Below are 15,311 nucleotides of genomic sequence, written 5' to 3' on the forward strand. Positions count from 1 at the left end.
TCTACAACAAGACCTACCGCCCAACGTCTCAGCTCAGGTTAGTTTTGCCGGATTCCTCCGCCGGTTCGCGTTCGACGCTCTGTTTCGCGCCAAAAGAGAAGCACCTCCCCTGCGCGGCTGCGCCATTCGCGCCTTCGAGTTCGTCTGCCGAGCTAACTGAGAATGCTGGTGGCGCAGGTTCCGGCTCCGTTTTTCGACCTCTCCTCCGTCCATGGCGCTCCGGTTCGAGGTCTGTCCAAGTTTTAATGGATAACATGTGCTTCGCTTTCTCTTCGAGATTTCATATTCTGTAGTTTGGTCGGTGCCATTTGATTCCTGAGATAGAGATGAGAAGCAAATCCGGCGGTTTCTTTGTTCGGTCTGCGCAAATTGGAGTTTAGCTGAAGAAGTTAGTGGTGACGAAGTAGATAAGATTGTACCGCTTCCGTACTCTAGCTGATAAATTAATATGACGTCTGGATGCGATGCAATGTCGTGTTCTACATAAATATATTGATCCAGATTATTTTCTGCAACCACAGACTCCCAATTAGGCTAATACTGTTTTATCTTAACACCGAATCATTATTGACTAGTAATACTGTAGTAGTACTCCTACTGACCAGCACTCCAGAGTTAATGCACCTACTGCCCAAGGCACGTGTTTTTCAGAGTTACATATTGTCTTTACCTGGTACTGTATTTGGTGCCTGTCTTAAGGTAAAATCTTCAAGTTTTCTTTCTTTATTACTCTTCAGAGGCTTATAGTCTTATAGTGGTCCATACCTCCATATAATAAGAAAAAGAATAAGGGAAATAGTTTGAGAAGTGGCTCCACGTGGTACATGCTCTCAGAATGATACAGAGAGATGGTACAGTGGTAGTGGCACCACTGCCAGCTCATATTGCTGCCTGTCAAACCTCATTACCTCTGTTGGACAAAATCATGGAGGGTGGCTGATCGAATCTAAGTTCTAGCAAGCAGGAACATAAATATCAAAGTTTGTTTAAAGATGAAGCATTGACCATAAAGATGAATCTGGGGTGAAAATTATTTTGTTTTCTGCTTGCAGGTGTTAGGAAGATTTAATCGTGCTCGCGCAGCTCGGTTAACTCTGCCACACTTTACTTGTCAAACGCCACTTTTTATGCCTGTTGGTACCCAAGGTATTATATTTCTGGATCTCGTACCATTTCTCTGCCATATGCTAGTTCAGTCTGAAATGGAACCTTTTCGTGTGTAAAATATGAAGTTGCTGTTTTTTTGTACTGTATAACTGAGATCATACGAGCAATTAGAGGTGACTTGAATGGATAATGTCGGATTTATACATGTGCTGATGAATAATGTTCTAGCATTGTATTATTCATGGAAAATCAGAAATTCTTAGTTTCTATGTCTTAACTCTCCAATCTTCACTAAAGCAAATATCGACTTCAATAATTAGTTACTATTCTCGGTTAACCCAGCTTGGCTGTACTTGTTTCCATTAAACTAGTTCAGTTTCATACTGTGATTAAGAGATTTTGGATGTGACACAAATTTGTGGAATGATGTGTGTGATTCTTGCATCTCACAATTATTCTTGTTTCATTCCTCTTTCTTTTTTCTTTTTCTTTTGCCCAGGTACAATAAAAGGCTTGACTACAGACCAGCTAGAGACTATAGGTTGTCAGATTATTCTTGGAAATACCTACCACCTTGAACTTCGTCCTGGCTCTCAACTTATTGATGACTTGGGTGGCCTTCACAAGTTTATGAATTGGAAAAGGGCATTGCTGACTGACTCTGGTGGTTTCCAAATGGTTGCTCCAAAGCATTATTATCTATTTATCCTTTCACATTAATTAAGTGTTCTAATTCACTATTTGAACTTGTAGAACTAACTCAGCTAAGTCAATACTAAATAACATCTGTCATTTCCATTCTACATGAATCTTACTGTACTCTACTTTAAATCGTGTGTGATAATTGTTGATTTCTGGCAGTGGCTTAATGATATGCGATGGCTAATATTTCTGTTTGGTTCTACCAGCAATTAGTTGCTCTACACATCAAATCTTGGTTCCACTTTTGAGCAAAATTTGAAACATGTAGTTGTTTGCTACTCCCTTCTTTCCAAATTACTCGTCGTGGTTTTAGTTCAAATTTAAACTAAAACCACGACGGGTAATTTGGAACGGAGGGAGTAGATATTAAATGGCCTGCTGAGTTCCATCTGTGATCTTTACATTAGCATGGTTCCAGTCAAATATCTATTCAAAAGTGGAGAGCCAGCATTTGTTGGAATATTACCATTGGCATGATCACTTATTTAGCTTAGCGCCCCTTTCAATTATTTAGGTTTGCTTCTGAAATGTTACTAATTTGTCAACATCGTTTTAGGTTTCTTTGCTGCATTTGGCTGACATTACTGAGGAAGGAGTTACATTTCAGGTACCCTTTACAGCTACCTACTATCTCATACACTTGCTCTTCATAAACACAGCTTCAATTTGGTTTCTTACTTTTGTAACATGAATATCCTATAGTCAGATTAAATTAGGGTATATATTAGGGTAGGGCACTGTTTTTGATTCTTGGTTCGTTGAAATAATGCCCATATTTGTTATCATATGGTAACAAAATAATTAGGCAGGTTCAGGTTGTTTTAGGGCTGGCAAGTATTAAGATTTTACTTTTTCATCGTAAAGCTGAATTGTTATTATTTAAATGTCTTTCTATATAGTACATTTTATTTTCTGAATTGTATTTTCATTTTCCCATGTAATCTTGTTATTTTCAATTGTGCAACTGTAATTTTCAATATGACAAGGTGAATAGAAATTCAAGTGGTCCTGTGAGACTGATGTACAATTAACTGATGGTATTGTTAGTTGGCAGATATTGAATAATGAATAATCAAGTGTCATGTTGCCGCATTTTGTCATCGTGTACAATGTCTAATGCTATCCTTTTTCTAGTCCATCTACTATGTTGATTTTCATGTTGATGCTAAAAGCAGAAAGTTTCTTTAGCTTTCTTTGTGGAAATGAATTTCCCCTGCATTTTATGATGCATTTTTACTTGTTTCTCTTGGTCCCTGGATAAACTTTACTGCTGCGGAGAACTGCTTTCCGTTTTGAACATTCTCTAATTTTATTATTCTTCTGTGTACAATCTACAGTCACCCGTTGATGGGAAACCCATGCTCTTGACGCCTGAGGAATCAATCCATATTCAGGTATGTCCTTTCCTTGACGAATTTTTTGTTGAGTCACTGTGAACTAGACTTCTGCTATAAAAAAATCCTGATTTTACACCTTAACACTTGTGTGCCCGTTCATCATATTTCTGGGACATGAATGCAGAACAACATTGGAGCTGATATAATCATGGCTCTTGACGATGTTGTTAAGACAACAATTACCGGCCCGAGGATAGAGGAAGCTATGTATCGTACCCTTCGTTGGATTGATAGGTGCATAGCTGGTAAGGTTATTAGTCTTGTGACTCTTGGCCAAATTGTATGCTCATCTGGTTTTTGTAATCAACTATTTCCCATCTTCAAGTTAATGCTCAGCATCATGTCACTCACTGCCTCTACTTATCCTATGGCTTTAAGATGTATTGAAGACCAGTTGAAACTGCAATAAGCATGGTTAACTAAAGTCTGGTATTTTTTTTCCTTCCAATGTTACATGTAGCTCACAAGAAACCTGATGTTCAAAACTTATTTGGGATTGTGCAAGGAGGATTAGATCCGGTTCTGAGGTTAGTTTATATGGCTTCTTGTAGTACATGCATGAAAGGTACGCATTCATGCAATCAATGCAGTTTGATAAGTTACTTTGCAACTCTTGTAATTCCAGAGATATTTGCGTGAGGGGCTTGGTTGAGCGGAACCTTCCCGGGTATGTCAGACTAAATATTCACCCATAAATTCCATGCACAATTTTCTTATATGCAGCCAAAAGATCTTTTTCGTTTTTCCACGATCTCCAACATCTGTCACATACTTGAAAAGTTAATCCTTTTTAATATGTTTTTTTGTATTTTCCACGACTCCCTGCAATTCAAGAGTTCAGTGGCTCAAACTTTGAATTTCTTGTTGCTAGATATGCCATTGGTGGTCTTGCAGGTGGTGAAGATAAAGACTCGTTTTGGCGTGTTGTTGCCCAGTGCACCGCTGGATTGCCTGAAGATAAACCACGATATGTTATGGTAAGTTATAAGCTTCTCAAATTGCTCATGTTAAGCCGATTATAGATTGTGCTTGATACAATTCACCCTTGTTTCAGCTTTCAACAACGCAGCACGCAGAACTTGTTTGGTTAATGGTTGCTGTTTTTCTGATATGCAGGGTGTTGGTTATCCACTTGATATTGTAGTATGCAGTGCTTTGGGTGCAGATATGTATGACTGTGTCTATCCAACACGCACTGCTCGCTTTGGGAGCGCACTTGTGCCTGAGGTAGGAAAATTCTGTCCCTGACAGCCCTATGCAATTCAAGCTGGGTGAAGCATTTTATTCTAGCACTGATATATTTCAGTCTTTTGGCATTCAAAGAACTTATCTTACATTAGCTTGATATGGGTAAGAACAGTAACATATGCAACCATAGTCCATTCGAAATTCTGAGATCACATCCTCTGTGCTTTCCTCACTCAGCATTACTGTAGCGAACTCACATGAGAGGTGTGCCCGTGTGAGTGAATGGGAGGGGATATTGTTTCTTCTAGAAACCCCATAAGCTGGACTTGCTGATAAGCCATTTGATGGTGTTGCAATGGGGACCCTGGCATTTATGCTTGTTGGGTGTACTGTCTAAATTAACTGTGCTTGTTGTAGAGGCAGGCACATTTATAGCAGGTTTAGGCTTTAAGCTTATGTTAAGATAATCTTAATTTCTAAGTTGGTGCTAATCTAGTTTATCTACCCCTTTAACTTTAATTCCCGTCAATGATTTATTAAACTTATTTTTTTCTGCATCATCTTAGGGTGTTCTGAAGTTGAAACAAAATGCAATGGCAACTGACGAACGGCCCATTGATCCTTCCTGTCCATGTATGGTATGGCTTCAACAACACTAGGAACAAAGTGGTAAACTGATTGATATAATTACAATCTTTGGAGTTCTGTAACATGGTTGTCTTGTTTTTCAGGTCTGCAAGAACTATACCCGTGCATACTTGCATTGTCTGGTCACGAAAGATCCTATGGGTTCTCAACTGCTGTCATATCACAATTTATCATTTATGGCGCGGGTATCCTGTCATTTTTTTTGGCTGAGTTGTTCATTTTGAGCATAGTTGGCTATTGTTTGATCACTCTCATTTCTGTTTCAGTTAAGTAGAGATCTCCACATGTCGATTCTTGAAGGGCGATTTCCAGAGTATGTTGTCTTATTCGACATAAATCTGCCTGATTATTCAGTTAAATTGTGTGCTGTTAAATAACGAAATTCTGCTGACATGTTTGCAGATTCGTTAGAGGATTCTTGAGGGTGCAGGTTTGTTTTGCTCTGCAATCTCTGTTCTATCATATATGATTGAATAAAAAATAGCTGAGCAACAAACTGCTTCCTTATACCATCGCCACCCAATCATCTACAGAGCTAAAACCATACTCTTGTCTTGTTATTATCTTTCTTAGTAGTTTGTGTTACCTGTAAACACTAAAATCATGATGATGGCAGTTCCCAAAGGGCGACGTGCCAAAGTGGGTTCACAATGCAATGGAGGTTGCTGGCATCGACATATCGGAGTGCTGCACCCCGACCAACTGCCAGCACGACGCAATGGAGGCTGCCGGCGTCGACATTTCGGACTTCTGCCCTCCCACCAAATGCCCCTGACGCGGAACGCTCAGGGGCATTCATTACGGATACCACGATACCAGTTGACTATAGGGGAGGGTTGTCGCGTGGAAGTGATCCCTCATACTTAACATGACGCGTTTTCACGAGGTTTTTTTTGGGTCATAGACTGTAGGCCTGGCTCTCATCCATTGCTTCAGCATAGAATTTTCCAACAGTATGCTGAAGTCAGCCGCCCATAGGTTTTGATAGTCTCCAAGGTGTTATAGTACGTATCTGTCATTGATTGTTTGCAAGCTGCTGCAAATGTTTTTGCTGCAAGGACAGTCCACGGGAAGTTGTAACAGCATCATTATTTATACTCACGAAAATTGTTACTGTGACGCAGGTCATTTTGTTTCACTGAACATGGCTTCTCGAGACTTCACACTCTTTGTCCAAACTCTGGTCTTCCTCACACTCTTTGTTGGCTTGAATGTGTATTTTGTGGATTTCTTTGTAGTGCTTAGGGTTTGTTGGTGGTCCACTGGCAGGTGGTTTTGCAACGCTGTCGGTTTCAAGGCATGGAAAATGTCGCGTGGGAAATGTGTGCGATCTTCAGGAAAATGACCTGGCTGGTCATCTGGATCGTCCATTTCTCATCGGACGGCGGACAGGGCTGGCAACCAGTATCTACTGGCGCCACGTGTCGGCCCCCTGCTGGCCGTCGCTTCCCGTCAAAACGCGATACCTCGCGGGATCCACCACCGGTGACGAGGCTGCTCAGCTCAGCCGCACCGCACAGGTGAGCACCAACACAGATTCCAGCGACTGCGACTGGTCCCCACGCCGAGCCCTAGTATCTCCCGACAAAAAACGCGGGCGACACAGCGCTGCTCCTTTACCCGCTGCCAGGTGGGTCCATCCCGGAGGCCCAGCACACGGCCTCACATGTCAGCGGGTGAAACCCGCAAGGCGTTAGTATCGCAGATTCCGCCGTTAGTATCTATGCTAAAAATGATTATTTCAAAAAGCAGCCATTACAAGTCGATCTCCGGGGACTGAATTCTGAAACCACCTGCCCGCCTCTGCTCCTGGACCACTCCGCCGCCGTCCTCCCGCCGCCGGCGCCGATGGAGCGCCTCCGGGTCGCCGTCTCCCACCGCCCGCCTCTGCTCCTCCCCGCCCCGAACCACCTCCGCCGGCGCCAGCTCCACCTCCCCCTCCCGCTCGCATCCCGCCCCCTCTCTTCGCGGCATCGCCTGCTCTCCCCCGCCCCTCGCCGCCACGCCCGGCACCTCCTCGCCTCCCAAACGCCCGGCCCCGAGCCCGACGCGGAGGCCAGCGCTGAACCCGCCGGCGCCAAGCTCGTCCCGCTCATCGTCTCCCTGGCGGCCGGCCTCGCCGTGCGCTTCCTCGCGCCGCGGCCCGCCGAGGTGACCCTGCAGGCGTGGCAGCTGCTCTCCATCTTCCTCTCCACCATCGCGGGGCTCGTGCTGGGCCCGCTCCCCGTCGGCGCCTGGGCCTTCCTCGGCCTCACCACCGCCGTGGCCACGCGGACGCTCCCCTTCGAGACCGCCTTCTCCGCCTTCACCAACGAGGTCATCTGGCTCATCGTCATCTCCTTCTTCTTCGCGCGAGGATTCGTCAAGACCGGCCTCGGCGATCGCATCGCCACCTACTTCATCAAGTGGCTCGGGGGCAGCACGCTGGGGCTCTCCTACGGGCTCACCGTCAGCGAGGCCTGCATCGCGCCGGCCATGCCCAGCACCACCGCCAGGGCCGGAGGCGTCTTCCTACCAATCATCAAGTCACTCTCGCTCTCGGCAGGCAGCAAGCCTAACGACCCGTCGTCGCGGAAGCTCGGCTCATATCTTGTGATGACCCAGTTCCAGGTAAGTGGTGTAAATTAATTTTCATTATTCAATGCTGGTTTGATGAACTTGGTGCTGGTAATTTGGCCATAGAATAGATCGATCATACAATCCTGCCACCATAGGATTCTAACAAATGAATGCGCCAGATGCGCAGTTGCTAATTGTCACAACACTTGAACTCTTGAAGGGTGCATTCCCGCGGCCGTTTTTGTTTCAGAAAGGGTTCAGTGCTCAACTGCCGATCGTGTTACCTTGATTATATTAACCTCTTGTGGAGCGGTGCTCTGCACAGGTTAAAGGTGGTGCAACATTTCTTTGTTACTGATTGGGTGATGTGGGGTGTTAGCATGATTTTCCTAGGCGCAATTAGTGCAAGAACCTGTAATCCTATATGCGTCAAATCGATGCTTGCTTGGTCAGAAGTTATTTAGTGTACACCCCCCAGTGCTGAAATTAATTTTGGAGCTCTAGCATGTCAGTTTGTTATTTTGTGTATTTCACTTTCGTGATTTCTCAACAGCCTTTCTAAAGGGAGTATCTTATCAGTTGGAGGATTCTACGGCGAAACTAGAGTAGTGCATTGCTCACCTGATTCCTGATTCCTGACAACATTATTCAGTAAATTGATGAAGTTGAACTGAAGAAAACTTATCTGGAAATAAAAAGTGACAAACAGTTAAACACAACAGGCATGGTTGAAATATGAAACCTAAGCTTGGTCCATATCGTAGGGTTTACTAAGGTAAGCCACTGGGAGGTGCGAATCAATCTGATCAACTGTAAGACCCAGGCCAGCCATTTTAGTCTAACTTTCGTCTAGAGCCTATTTACAGGTTTAAATTATAAGTACGGAGTATTTGTTTTACTGGATAATGATGATAACATTTCGTGCATGGAGAATGATGACCATGAGATCACTGATGTAGGAAATAGATGGAGGTGTTAGGAAGAAGGGTGCCTTTCATTATAAAACCAATGCCAACCATCCTAAATGGAAAGTATACTGATGATTTCTTAAAACCGTTGTGCTCGAAGTTAACCATCCTAGCAGGAAAGCTACTCAACCATGAAGATTTTGCTTCTTGCTTGCATCCTATCTTAACTAAACAGAACCCAACCTACAAGTAACAATGCAAGAGTGAGGTTAAAGCCGTTTTATCTACTGGCCTAGCCTTAATTTGTTGTAAACAACAGTGATGCTCTAGAACTTCCATGGTATGTGCAGTTTCAACTCTAATAAAGTTCATATGTGACTGACTAATTAAATTCATCCAGCATTTCTTACAACATAACTATTATGACGTCTTGAAAAAACATAACTATTATGCTCTTTTGTTTCTTGGCAGGCAGGTAGTAACTCAAGTGCTCTCTTCCTGACTGCTGCAGCACAAAATCTGTTATGCTTGAAGCTAGCAGAGGAGCTTGGTATCGTAGTTGCGAATCCATGGGTGTCATGGTTCCAGGCTGCTAGTTTGCCAGCTATTGTGTCTCTGCTAGCAACACCATACTTGCTATATAAAATCTTCCCCCCTGAAATAAAGGACACACCTGAGGCCCCAGCTTTAGCTGCAGAGAAGCTGGAGCGCATGGGTCCAGTGACCAAGAATGAGTGGGTTATGATTGGTACTATGATTCTTGCAGTGTCATTATGGGTTTTTGGGTAAGCTTCTATGTTAGTAATAAAGTGCCCCATAATATTGACCTGTAGTATGTCATGCGGCTTGTGGTGTCTTTTACTATGCTGTTTTCAGTTTGTAGTGTTGATTGAGATTTTCATAGGTTAGTGCTTCCTCTAAATTGACTACATTGATCTATCAATGTGATATACTGTTTAACTGACGGGAAATTGTGGGGAACTCTTGCTTCAGAAAGAAATTTTGTTTAATTGATAGGCGCCTAGTCAAGTATGACTGGAATAATCTTACTTTATTTCAGTTTATGAATTAATTTAAAACTGTTCACCGATATTGATAGCAAATTCAGCTATATGTTTGTAATCTGAAGTCTGGAATTTAAAACTGTTCACCGATATTGATAAAAAATTCAGCTATATGTTTATAATCTTAAGTCTGGAATTACTTATTCATTGTTCAAGATGTTTGCACTGAAACAACATTTAATCTGGAGGATGAATCGAAACCAATGGGATAACTGCCTTTGTATGTTCGAAGTGAAAACTTGTATCTCAGTCCCAAACCCAACTCAGTATTATCCCATTTCTGCTCCTAATCCTACTTCCAGTTCTACATGTTCATTTCAAACGCCACCTTATTCTGCTTGTTTATTTTTAGTTCCCTTTAGTATGTTATAAAAATACGATATATCTGATGGCCAGAACCATGAATCAGACAGAGCATCAGAATACCATTTACTCCCTCTGTTCCTAAATATAAGTCGTTGGGGGAGTTCAGTTGATGAACAGATGGAGTACAAGATATCATGCCGTGTGCCCTAATTGCTCTGCGTCACATATTGTCTGAACTGGACTATTGGTCATGATGTCTCACTGCATAATCCATTTCACAATATCTGTGCAGGGATGCTATTGGTGTATCTAGTGTTGTTGCTGCAATGCTTGGGCTCTCTATTCTTCTCCTGCTTGGTGTGCTAGACTGGGATGATTGCTTGAGTGAGAAGTCAGCATGGGATACACTGTCCTGGTTTGCAGTTCTAGTTGCGATGGCCGGACAGCTCACAGACCTTGGAATTGTGTCGTGGATGTCAACTTCTGTCGCCAAGCTGCTTTCATCTTTCTCATTGAGTTGGCCTGCAGCTTTTGTTGTTCTTGAGGCCTCCTACTTCTTCGTTCACTATCTATTTGCGAGTCAAACGGGGCATGTTGGAGCTCTATACTCTGCGTTTCTGGCTATGCATGTAGCAGCTGGTGTTCCTGGTGTGCTGTCCGCACTTGCTTTGGCATTCAACACAAATCTGTTTGGCGCACTAACACACTATAGCAGTGGGCAAGCCGCGGTATATTTTGGAGGTACGCAGATTCATTTTGTTTCTGTATTTTCAAATGGAATTTCCCTGCATTTGCATGTGGCTGTAGATTACATACAGGCCGGAAAAGGCAAAAAGAAAAATTGTCGCAAATAAACATGTAGAATTAGAAAAACAGTTAATTTAGTTTATGTTGTGTCGATCATCTTTATATATCTATATATCATGCTAAAACAGTAAGACTGCTGATATCGATAAGCTCACATAGTCAGTAACCTGTTGCTTTCCTTCCGCAGCGGGGTACCTGGAGCTTCCAGATATATTCAGGCTGGGCTTTGTAACAGCCCTGATTAATGCTTTGATATGGGGAGTTGTTGGCACCTTTTGGTGGAAATTTCTCGGGCTTTATTGACAGTAGCTGCACTGTTAGTCGACCAAAGACTTTCCTTTGGAACTCACTGAGCTGTCCATGGTTCCGGGGTGATCTTCCTTCGGTGGTCTGTTGATGATAGGGAAATGTAACAGATTGTCTGTGTCAAGCCTTCGGTCATTTCCTCTCCATCTTGTACAGTTCCCCATTTTCTGTCTTGGAAATGTAGATCGGAGCTGAACAGTTTGGTGCTAAAATATGTCAATCTTGTTACAGTATTCTCTATGGTTGTGGAGTACTTGTTCTGTTTCTGAAATCTGAACTTGCAATTTTTACATGCATCTTTTCCTCCCCAAAGTACTAGTATTATCTGAGCGAAGAATCGAAGCGCTCCAAGTAGTAACTCAGGGCAACATGTGTAAAAACAAAAACAAATGTGCAGCTAGCACCTGCAGCAAATATTAACCTGGACACGATATGAAGCACATCTTTACCGATATGTGTAGCACCTGCAGCAAATTTTGTTGATCTTCCACCCCTGTGTTATGCACACACCCAAGAGGAAAATTCACACAATTGCATCAAGCAAATGTCACACACTGCGATGTCCATCCATGCACAAGCTAAAGTAATTTGCGGCAAAGTTAAGAAGATCCACAACAATTTCAGTGGATCTTCCTCCAACATCTGCTGTAAAAACTACTTCATCCGTCCGCAAATAACTGTCGCTCAAACGGGTGTAAGGTTCTCCTGGTTGAACTTGGCACTGACATGAACATGCTTAAGTTAAGGGAAGTAGAAAAAAAGGAGCGCACGTATCCACGATGCGTGCGGAGCGCAGCGGGGCACCAGTACCACTGTACACCAGCATCTACAAGACTACAAACAACCACGCCGTTGCGGACCTACACTACACATGCCGATCTACACACATCTACCTACGTACGCGCGACCCGTCGCCGTCGGTGCGCACTTCACCAACCGGGGACGGAGCCCTCCGTGCTCCCGCTACAGCGCCAACAGCTTCGCCCGGGCGCAACCGAAAGCCCCGCCATGAACCCGCCGCGCCGCGCCCACGTCCCATCCCATCCCATCCCAGCCCATCCCATCCCGTCGGGCGCGCGCCGTACGTACGTCGCACTGTTCTAGACGGGCGCGGAGCTCAGCTCAGCCGTATGCGCGCATGCATGGTCCAGCTCCGGCAGCCGCTGGCCTGGACCACCCGACCTGATCGTAACCAACTCGAAAGGAAGCGATAGGATGGTCCCGTCCCCGCGCCCGCTCCGCTGCTCCACGGACGGACGCGACGGGTGCCCGCCACGCACGCACGCACGTACGTACATGCGCCATGCACAGCTCACGTAGCGTCTGTGGCCCGGAAGCCTCGTCAGCTCCTGTTGGCGCGCCCGCCCGCCTCTTGTCGCGTCGCGCTCCGCATTTACCCGTCCTCGGATCGCCACGGGCGTGAATGTTAACGCGACCGATGATGCCCGTCCAGGCAGCGCGGACGCGCGCGTGGTCGAGGCCGCCGCGCCGGAGGCTTTGATGGCACCGACCGGCCAAAGTCGATGCAGCAACGGTTTACCCTTGCGACTGAACGTTCTAGAGTTGCCGTTGCCGATGTCGATCGGGTACGCGTCAGCTAACGTCGCCTCGCTAGCTAGGCGTAGGGAAACGCACTACCGCCTCGGCGCGCATCAGGCAAGAGCGTAACGTCGCCAACCCGGCCTAGAAAAGTCTCCGGCTGGGTAGCTAGCTAGGGCTCACCCGAAACCGAAACCAAGAGAGCTCGCTTTTGCGCCTGTCGAAGAAGAGGAAAGATGAGATACTCCATACGCGATCGATCGGCCATGATAATGCCTAGCTAGTCCGTCCTACCAGCGCATAGCCTACGGAAGTGGAGACCAAACGCCGTTCGATCTCAGGGCCCCGACCTGAGCTCCGGACAACGGAAGAAAAGAAACTTCTTCGCCTAGTCGACACGCACGATCAGTATGATACGTTTTTTCTTTTTTTTATTGCAAAAAGATCAGATATATTATGTAGATTCATCGGAAGTATGAAGCAGCTCAAACATAATAAAAAATACATCGAGGTCCATGGACCATCGAACGACCATTGTCGCCGTCAGAACGAGTCGCCGACGCATCACTGTCGTCGCTCCCATATCGAAGCCGGCCTGACCTTGTCGGTGACAGCCAGAAAGTCTTCATGCAACGCTCTGAGGTCGCAATTGTCGTCGATGATCAGTATATATGGTACATTACCAGTGCGATCTTTCTCGAAAGGGAGGTATCATGTACTCCTATGAGCACGAGCTTGACATGGCAATGGAGCTTTCGTTTAATTTAGCACTCCGTCAAGTGCTAGCCCCGGCCTAGTATAGCTAGCTGGCCACACTTTCCTGCGTAACTTTGTTACCGTGTCAGCGAAGAGCGGGAACCTTTTCTGCGAGCAGCGACCGCGACGCTGAGTCGCTGAGACGGGGGCGGAAAAGGGGAGCGCGCTTTCTCCGGCGACGCGCGCCCACCCGCACGACGCGACAGCGCGGCGGCCGTGCCATGCCATGCACGCACGCACGCAGAAACCTTGCCGGGGCTGCGGTTTTTACCCCACCGCACCGATCTCCTCTCGTCTCGGGCCATGGTTGCCGCTCTGGTCCGGCAGGAAACCGGAGGAAAAGCGAGGCTGTTTTTTCACCTATAAAGCGCGAGGGCTTTTGCCCCGTCTGCGCGGGGAAGGGGGTGGGGAAGGAGGGGGATGGAGGAATCCGTCCGGGTCCGGCCATGGGTGGTGGGTGCGTGTGGGGCACGTCGGGCGGTTCGTGCACGGCACTGTAGTAGAGTAGCAGCAGTAGTACGTGGTGCAGCCCATCGGTCGATGCATGCTGGACGTGGAGAAAAGGGGGCGATGATGACGACGACAATGGGCCAGAGCACGCATCGCTTTCCTAGCGCGGTCCGGCCTAGTGGCTGGCCCTCCAGCAGACCGGCCGGGGACGAGGCCTTTTGGGCAGGTGCCTGCCTCTTTGCTTGCTTGCTCGGCCCGTCGCTGAATTGCCCGGCGCCTCTCACTTTCTCCACGCCCACGACGTCCCTGTTTAGGCCAACTCCAGCCGTGACCTATTTCTACCCCAAATCGTTCGTTTGTGTCCTTTTGAAGTAAAAGGGACAAACCGAACGACCCAACGCATGGGAGCATACGGACGTTTCGTCCGGTCTGTGTCCGCTTTTGCCCCATTTCTAAACCAAAGTTGCTCTCGGTTTGGGGCCAAAGCGGACAGAAAGCGGACGTCTTCGCGTCCTCGTCGTCCGTCTGTGTCCGCCCTCGACCCCACCTGTCACTCTCTTCTTTTCTATACCTGGCTCACCATATGGACAAAATCCGGACAAAATGGGTATAAATTTAAGGTAGCAGCGTTGGCCGCAACGAGTTTGTGTGGCCTCTGTGGCAATTTTGACAATTTTGACCTTGGGACGAAATCAATTCACGGAATGAACTGCCCGTGAAACTATTTCACAGCACCGACCCTTTTGTGTAGCGCCCGACACGCAGGTGCCACATCCTACGGTGCAACGCCCAGCTCTGGGCGTTGCACGCCTGTCCACCGTGGCAGTCCTTGGGCCCGCACCCAGTAGTGCAGCGCCTCCGAGCTAGGCGCCACACATGTAATGTGCAGCGCCCGGCCCGTAGGCGCTGCACTGTGACTTATCCAGCGGCTTGGCCCCCCTCCCCCCACACACCCCACCCCACTGTAACATCCCGAATATGTTTTACCTAATATGTAATCCAACTCTTGCCGTTTCCGGCGTTAAGTTATTTTATTTCCTCGGGTTTGGGTTTTTGTCTCCGTGTGTTGTTGTTGTCATGCATCTCATATCATGTCTTCATGTGCTTTGCATTTTCATACGTGTTTATCTCATGCATCCGAGCATTTTCCCCGTTGTCCGTTTTGCATTCCGGCGCTCAGTTCTCCTCCGGTGGTCATTTCTACCTTTCTTTCGTGTGTGGGGGTTAAACATTTCCAGATTGGACCGAGACTTGCCAAGCGGCCTTGGTTTACTACCGGTAGACCGCCTGTCAAGTTTCGTACCATTTGGACTTCGTTTGATGCTCCAACGATTAACCGAGGGACCGAAAAGGCCTCGTGTGTGTTGCAGCCCAACACCCCTCCATTTTGGACCAAAACCCACCAAAACCCTCTCCATCATCTAGAGCGTTCGATCACGATCGCGTGGTCGAAAACCGCACCTCATTTGGACACTCCTAACTCCCTCTATGCCTATAAATAGCCCCCCTCCGAAATCCATGGGTCCTTCTTCCCCAAACCCTAAAAAAATCATCCCGGCCGCCACCGGACACGT

At 46.5% G+C, this 15,311-nt stretch overlaps 2 protein-coding genes across 2 annotated transcripts; both read left to right on the forward strand.

Moving 5' to 3' along the window:
- The first annotated feature begins 6 nt into the window (after positions 1-6).
- LOC123104043 (queuine tRNA-ribosyltransferase catalytic subunit 1) lies at positions 7-6,180 on the forward strand. Its single transcript, XM_044525764.1, has 16 exons — positions 7-37; positions 178-229; positions 1,053-1,146; positions 1,607-1,785; positions 2,366-2,416; positions 3,147-3,203; positions 3,331-3,451; positions 3,667-3,733; positions 3,832-3,873; positions 4,078-4,183; positions 4,323-4,433; positions 4,961-5,032; positions 5,126-5,227; positions 5,309-5,355; positions 5,445-5,472; positions 5,659-6,180. The coding sequence occupies exons 2-16, from the start codon at positions 212-214 to the stop codon at positions 5,815-5,817; spliced, it is 1,254 nt and encodes a 417-aa protein (XP_044381699.1). The 5' UTR covers positions 7-37; positions 178-211; the 3' UTR covers positions 5,818-6,180.
- Positions 6,181-6,779: 599 nt separating this feature from the next.
- LOC123104042 (dicarboxylate transporter 2.1, chloroplastic) lies at positions 6,780-11,228 on the forward strand. Its single transcript, XM_044525763.1, has 4 exons — positions 6,780-7,652; positions 8,981-9,294; positions 10,172-10,620; positions 10,874-11,228. The coding sequence occupies exons 1-4, from the start codon at positions 6,891-6,893 to the stop codon at positions 10,987-10,989; spliced, it is 1,641 nt and encodes a 546-aa protein (XP_044381698.1). The 5' UTR covers positions 6,780-6,890; the 3' UTR covers positions 10,990-11,228.
- The last annotated feature ends 4,083 nt before the right edge of the window (positions 11,229-15,311 follow it).

Source organism: Triticum aestivum, chromosome 5A (genome assembly GCF_018294505.1).
Source record: "Triticum aestivum cultivar Chinese Spring chromosome 5A, IWGSC CS RefSeq v2.1, whole genome shotgun sequence".
Taxonomy (NCBI): domain Eukaryota; kingdom Viridiplantae; phylum Streptophyta; class Magnoliopsida; order Poales; family Poaceae; genus Triticum; species Triticum aestivum.